At 49.5% G+C, this 7,459-nt stretch overlaps 2 protein-coding genes across 2 annotated transcripts in view; one reads left to right on the top strand and one right to left on the bottom strand.

Moving 5' to 3' along the window:
* Nucleotides 1-4,478: 4,478 nt before the first annotated feature.
* Nucleotides 4,479-6,428, bottom strand: Pmar_PMAR024745 (hypothetical protein; the record flags this gene model as incomplete). Its single annotated transcript, XM_002764538.1, has 1 exon — nt 4,479-6,428. The coding sequence occupies one exon, from the start codon at nt 6,426-6,428 to the stop codon at nt 4,479-4,481; it is 1,950 nt and encodes a 649-aa protein (XP_002764584.1).
* Nucleotides 6,429-7,044: 616 nt separating this feature from the next.
* The window catches only part of Pmar_PMAR024744 (conserved hypothetical protein), a gene marked incomplete at both ends in the record, with an annotated part of 1,044 nt that continues 629 nt past the window's right edge, over nt 7,045-7,459 (top strand). Inside the window, one exon of the mRNA XM_002764537.1 lies at nt 7,045-7,395. Within this exon, the coding sequence (XP_002764583.1) occupies nt 7,045-7,395 (351 nt within the window). The remainder of the gene's footprint in view (nt 7,396-7,459) is intronic.

The following is a 7,459-nucleotide window of genomic DNA, read 5'->3' as shown; positions in this document are numbered from 1 at the left end:
AGCTCTACCGATAGACTAAGCTATCCAACATGAAAATCTTTGCCTGACTGACCGGAATTGATCCAGAGACCGGCGTTAGGGAGTAGCTCCATGGTAACGCCCTTTTTGCAAGGGGGTCTCTAGCATGAGCGTTATACCAAAATTTCGGTTAAGCTAATTATGCAACATGATCGTCTCTAGTAAATTTGCCTAACCTTCTGGACCAGAAGATCTCTAGGAAAAGCTCTAGTCGTCAGTATATCCAACGATGCCGAGGATTTCCTTTAGATGTGTCGTCCGCTGATAATAACAGTGCTCACCACCGACTCGGCTGGGTGGCACCGAGCCGATGATGCGTCACCACCATCAGACATCTCCCGATTTAGGGAAAAATACGCTTGGTCGCCGTCCATTGATGTGTCTACACGCGCAAGATCTGGCGCTTAATGCTACTCCCCGTGAGTGTCGCGATCGATCTGCTATAGCGCACGCAATATGATATCGATTAACCGAAAACACAATAGGTTGCACGCGTGGCCCGCGTGCCGCACGCGGGACATGTATGGAGGGTGTGCACGCGACCCTTCGGAGATATGCACGAGTCCGCGGTAACGATCTCTGAGCGTATGGGCCCCGGCAAGATCCTTACCAGTGGCAAGGCTGCTTTACCAAACTTCTGCTAATGACAGTGTCAGTACGACAGTGTCGTAACGACACGAGTTGTGTTACATGATCCTATTCAATTTACATTCAATGTAGTATGTTTCCCCCCATTTCTTGGACTAGAAGACTATTGGTAGAGTTCTCAGTTGTGAGCAAATTCAATAACGCAGGGGATCTCACATTGATGTGTCGTCCGGTGATAATAATAGAGATGGCCCGGCTGGAATCCATCCGCTGGATGACATGCGCCCTCGGTCAGCTTTCCGCGGCGATCATAGATTCACACTCATCAAAGGCGGAACCAAGTCAGGCTACCGAGTCCTGATACTCCCGGGAGGCTCTACCGGGGTTCGGAGATCATTCAGAGCTTTTCGGAAGCTCAACTCCCAGAGGATTCATAGGATGATCCTATTAGGATCGTATACCGTTTCAGGAGCAACGTACAGTAAGCAGCACAACAGCAGCATCGCACTGGTCGAAACTAGCGAGATGTATGAATTAGGTAAGTGCCGCATACTGAGCGGTAATGTCATGCAATCGACCCATCGAATGGTATTATTTAACCACAAACTAGCTATGGATTCAGCAACATCTAGAAGACTCCTAGAGAGCACGGAAAGTTCTAAGGCGAGGACTCTGAGCTGGAGCATAGTTCATCTCTTCGTCTCTTCCTCGAACCTCCACTAGTAGGCCTACATCTCGGACAGTACCATGGCTTCCTGGGATTGGCTAGGTCGGGTAACGGGTATCCAGTTGCCATACACCAAGCTTCAGCGCAGTCAATGTGCCACCACCTAGTAGAGATGCATTTCTTTGATGAGCAATATACGGCGGGTGAGTCAAAATAGCCCCCACAGCATGCTGACAGATCTCTCCTCTTAACTGAGGGTAGTTCAGAGGATGGAGGGATGGAGTGCGGAGGCCATTCGAAACAGTCAAGCCCCCTGACTCTAATGCTGGACTGACTGGCTCGGAGAGCCTGCGCTTGGCCCTGGCGTGCTCCTCCATAGCGGGTAGTTTCATTCAACCTCAAGCCGGGACCGGCCACACCTTTGCTGAGCTTCCTCTGCAGTTTCGCTTCAGCTCTTTGCCAGGCCACTTGGTCATCGACTCCAAAGTGACGTCCCAGAGCTACCACATGGGAGCACTTACTTCTCGCTGCATAAGCTTCGCAAGTGCATCTTGGACCCCCATCCCGAGGAAGCCGAGTGACATCAGAAGTAGTAGTAAAAGTAACAAGCGATATCTTGTCCATTATCCTCTTCGCAGTCTGGAAGTCCTCGTACCTCTGCGTTACTCTCAGACATAGCATCTTGTCAGCCACTCCAATCCGTCTGGGATCCGAATTGTGCATTGGCTTGTCGCCTCGGAATACGTACACATGCTCCCCGACACCAAAGTAATGAGATGCCTTCCGACAGATGTCTTTGCAACAAGAGGCTCGATGACAGGGACCATTCACTGATGAAGGGAGAGCCCTAGGAAGGGGCAAGAACGATAGAGTGTCTAGAGCTGACACCCTATCTGACTGTTGAATGATCCTCCCGTCGACTCGATGCTTATTATATGCCGAGATGGCCTTCCATTCATCTCCTGCTAGAGCGTAAGCAAACTGTAATAAGGTTCGCATCCTTCGAGAGCGAAGAAGGGTCTTCTTGAGGAATCTGTGGAATACCTCAATGCCGTTACTCGTTCTCCCGCCCACGCCATCATTGTGACAAGCAGCCCACCGGGAGCGGAAGCTACCGGTATCGAACCACTCTCCACTCGCCATAGAGTTGAGAAAATCAACCGCTTTAGCCTCGCCTCTCTCGTTCCATTTACCGAACAGAAGCTCGATGAGAGAGGTGAACTCTGACTGACTTGAGGCTTTAGCTACTGCCCTCAGGTCGCTTTTCAACTCACTCCATAGCCCTGCTCTCATTCCAGCTGGTTTCTTCCTTTTGGCGGCTTGCATGAAATGGAAGAAACAACAGCTCATAGATGCCTGTTCGAAGGTCGCAGACAGAGCACCGTGGAGAGCTTTGGAGCCGTCTTGAATAATGCGGGTGATCCGAGGTAATTCGCGCACACCCACATCCCTGATGAGTTCGTGGAATGATCTCAGGACATCTTCGATGCTGCGTCTATTTTCACTCCTAACCAGCCCCACTAGAATCGGTCTAGCAGCTCCAGCAGCATTCATTGAGGTCATAGTGAAAACCGAGCATTCCGCAGCAATCAAATTAAAGGTAACATCAGCAGCAATCTCGTCACTATTCAGGTAATTATGTAGCATCCGTGGGGACGTGAACCCTATCGCCATCTCTAGAAGATTCCCGTCTTCGCCAATTTTCAAAGTGGGACTCGGAGTCATCAAGCATGTATTAGATTTATCGCGTAGATGCTCGTCCATCCCAGTGGCATCTTCCAAACCAGTTCGCTTTATGGCATCGATGATGTCTAATACCTGTCACGAGCCGAGCTGGAAGTGGATAGTATCCACTGGAGATAAGTCTTGCTGCCCCTTGTTCAGTATCCACTGGATACTGAATAAGGGGCAGTAAGACTTGCAGGTTTGATGTTTCAAAATTGAAGTTTTTAGAGTTTTTGAGTTGAAGTTCTGCATTCTGCATATCCAAAAGGAAGTAATGTCTCACATACTACTTTCTACTAGTAATAGTTTCGTGTAGGTTGGTGTTTGGTTATAGTCTGATTTGTTATGAGTTTTGACAATCAGTGACTGTCAGTCACGACTGAACAGTGATATAGACCATTCGAGCCGTACGCCTTGTGGGAAGCCTCTAATCGATACTTACGTTGAGATCTCCAAGATCCTTGTCGATGTCACGTTGTACCTTTTCTAGGAAGGGCTCAAGTTTTAGTCCATATAGTCGACGGCGAGTAATTGATGTGACAATATTGCGAATATTACCTGAGGGAGTCGAAAGTGAGGCAAAGGCAGCTAGTGAGGCTCACTAAGTGAGCGAACTCTGATCCTAGCCACTGGCTACTAGCCAGATCTACCTTTGACATCTGGGTAGCCTGGCTGATCTTCTTTCAGATCTAACCATGCCCTTTCTCGACTGCCAAGAAGTCCCCGGTCGCGTTGAGCATTCCATAGCTCTTTGATGTCGCCAGCTGTGAGCGTTGGGTCTTTACTTATTGCTCTCGCCGCTAGATCGACCAAAGGAGGTGGAACGGTCACAGACCTGAAGCCACCAAGCAAGATTTTGATCCTAACTCCCAGAGTGGTTTTCACCTGCATATGTGACTATCGTACGGATGGTCATGTGCTTTCCAGGCAGCTATAGACGAGTTAGCTGAGCATACGCCGTAGAAGCTGCAAAGCAAATCCCCCGGGGGGCCACTCTCTACCACCAAAATACATGACAGCTGGCAGGCATCCCTCGGCCATAATCTCCATGAGGGCTTAGCATTGTTGCTCGTAGCTGGCTCACCCAGTGGAAGGCGCCGAAGACAACGTAGTTCACGCCTCTTGCGGTTCTCGTGAACGCTCTTGACTTGAGCCAGAAATGGCCTGCCTGCCAAGTACTCCCTTATCACTTCCTCAATAGGTCCATTGACTGCATGGAATGCCTCTTTCATCCACTTGCCCCCTGGACCCTCAGGGGCTCTGCGGTGTTGAGTGCTCGTGCGAGTAGCATGTGTACTCATTATAGAAGAGGTGTCACTACTAGACTCAATGTCATCGTTCTCTGTATCAGAACCTTCGAAGCTGCTGCCTTCGGAAATGCTGCTGTCCGATTTATCTTCATTGGACGATGTGGATAGGGCGGATCTGTCCTCGTTGTCCGGTTGCACAGCCGCAGCACCTGAAAAATCCCATGCTGAACTCAGAGAAGGAATTCAATACTGTCAGGCTCCTCATGTAAGTTGAGTTCGTCGATTCTCTGGTCTCTCGTATCATCAGGCAGTTGACCGTCATCACTCCCACTTGCCGTGTTCCGTGCTTCGCAATCCTGAGGGCCTCGATCATGCTCGACCGTCTCGGCCCCATCGGAACTTCGAATATCATCGGCCATGGCCCTCGCCTTCATCCTATCAATAGATGGGATTGAATCTATAGGGTCCTTCATCATGAGCTCATGAAACGAGAGGAGGTTAGTTTGCGACATCCGAAAAAATGATTCGTTGTGACAGGTCATTATGTCGGCGCTGTTGGAGCCGGTCTGGGGTATAGAGCGGGTTGCTGTCGAGCCGAGCAGTCCAGTTCGCGAGAGATTCACCAGTATGTTAGTGACCATGCCTCCGAGAGATTCGATAAGCCGGTCTTCTCTCTCTTTCAAGATATTCGACAATTCTTCAGGAGTGATCGCATGATGGATGTTCGCACTGTCCAAACCGTCAAGGCCTCCGTCGAGCCCTGAATCCACTGTTGCGGACATGTCCTCGTCGGCATCACTCTGCACTACAGGACGGTGGTATGAAGGCATATTAGATAACGCAGGTCGCGCCAGAACATTTGACTGCTTGCAGAGAGCCTCGAAGGCCAGTGCTGACGTAGAAAAGACAACCTTTTTGTGGAAGACAACATCCCCCACAAACTTCGTGAATATGCGGCTCGACGAACCCACTCTCGACAGCATAGTATAGAGGGCTCCATGGAGCCACTGCTGATGTAGTAGTCTCTCAATCTCAGCGTGAGCTGCTTTGGGTGCACTTGGACCTCCATAAGGCGACAAGTCTATGACGGCATAGTCGAGGGTGCATCCTTGCAGCTTATGGCAAGTAATAGCTGCGCCAAGCTCGAGAGGGACATTCCTCAACGCATATAGGAGTTCGCCTTCGGATGAGAACACTTCTTGAGTGACAGGATAAACGTCCACCTCTTCGCCGTTTCTATCCAGGCTAACCCTCACCCCAACATTATGCCACAACTCGTTCTGCTTGAGCTTAATCCAAACCTCACTCTGCCCTCTTGTAAGACCGACGAAGCCAGAAACTCTGCCCATATCCCCGTTGAGGATGTACGGCTCAACATTTGTATTGCAGATAACCCGGCAGCCGACCTTCAGTCCGATGCTCTTCTTTATGGTAAGCCTGTGAAGATCTTCATCACCAGTGGTATCGTCAAATACATCTGCGTGAAATGTGATCATCTCGCCCGGGGTGTTCATCAAATGGTCATCATTGATAGCCCGGCAGTTATCCCGGAAGAGCGTAACGGCACACCATGAAGATTCATGCGGACCCTCTTTATCGACAAGGTGATGGACTAGCTTCTGGGACCGGTTGGATAAATTCCAGTTAGAATCTGGTCTCCAGCTCCTCATTTCGGCCAGTAGGTTCAAATAGTCTTCGTCTACACCGCTACCATTAAAAAGCGGCTTTCGCTTTCCTCGTCTCCCTGGCCTCCTAGTCGTGGAGCCTCCTCGGATGCCTCGATGGAACCGAGAAAGATAGTAAACTTGTAAGTTCATGTCCCTCCATAGTAAGCTTTCCCACACAGGCCGTACCGTAAGCTCTGCGAATTCTCCGTGTTTTGCAGGTTCCGGCCCTCGGAGCTGTAGACAGTCCCCCCCAAATATGGTACAACATCCACCGAACATCTCGTCTTGGGCCCGGATGAACCGTAGAGTTTTGTCCACAGCCTCAATCACGGTGTTATGGAGCATGGAGATTTCATCAAAGACAATGACGCTGTCTCCGCGAAATGTGTTCAACTGGCCAGCACCACGTACACCCTCAATCATCTTCTTCGAAAGGGTTTCTGGACAGCGGAAGTAAGAGTTATCGAAAGCCTTGCCGTGCTGCTTATCGAATGTTAGGTGGAAATGGGCCATTAAGGTCTGCCCTTTCACCAATGAGGCTGACATAGCGGTGGTGGTAACAACGTGCACATAGAAGTCGTTCGCCTCTAGTTCTCCCACTAGTTGGCGTAGGAGGTGGGTTTTCCCGGCGCCGGCTATCCCGCATACCAAGTGAGATCCTGGATTCTCACGAGAGAGTATGTGTGAAATTATGCGCTCGAAAGCGCGCTGCTGCTCCTGATCCATTTGATGAGGACGTGGAGTTGAAAGGCGAGACTTAGACTAAGTCACTCAGTGAGAGAGGACTGCAAACCGCTTAGGATCGTATTGACTCTTAACACGACAGTCGATTATCTGTCAAGCTCAAAAACCAGACTATATATCAGGTGAGCAGTCGCATCGGTACACCTGTACGATAAGTCACTTGTTGATAGGCATAACGTTTTTTAGTTATTCGTCGTTCGTGATAGTGAGTCACTAATAGCGACTTACTATTGCAAACGATTGCAGCGGCACTAACACCAACAACAGCCAGAAGCTAGGAGCCAGACGCCACAACACCCTGTGCTGTCACTATCATCATCAAAAACAACCACTGTTGATGACTGTCCAAAAGTGAGTTACCACAACCAAAACGAGTAGCCCCGTGATGCTGTACTGGCGGTGTTTCCACAAACAAGTTGCCGCTCAGAGAAGTGCTGTTGCTGTTGCTGTTGTTTTTGCTGTTGCTGCTGCTGTTGTCATGGTTGTTATGGTTGTTATGGTTGTTGTTGTTGCTGTTGTTGCTGTTGTTGTTGTTGCTGCTGTTGCTGTTGCTGTTGTTGTTATTCTTGCTGCTGTTGTTGTTATGGTTATTACGGTTGTTATGGTTGTTGTCGCTGTTGTTGTTGTTATGGTTGCTTTTGTTGCTGCTGCTGCTGTTGTTGTTGTCGTTATTGTTGCTGTTGTTGTTGTTATGTTTGTTACGGTTGTTGTCGCCGTTGTTGTTATTGTTACTTTTGTTGTTACAATAGATCGTGAGTCACGATTCGTGACACTCGGCGGAGTTCTCGGAGGGCGTGAGA

This window comes from Perkinsus marinus (genome assembly GCF_000006405.1).
Source record: "Perkinsus marinus ATCC 50983 genomic scaffold scf_1104296977064, whole genome shotgun sequence".
NCBI lineage: Eukaryota > Perkinsozoa > Perkinsida > Perkinsidae > Perkinsus > Perkinsus marinus.
Note: the sequence above shows the minus strand (reverse complement) of the source record. Positions and strands in the feature narration are given on the sequence as shown.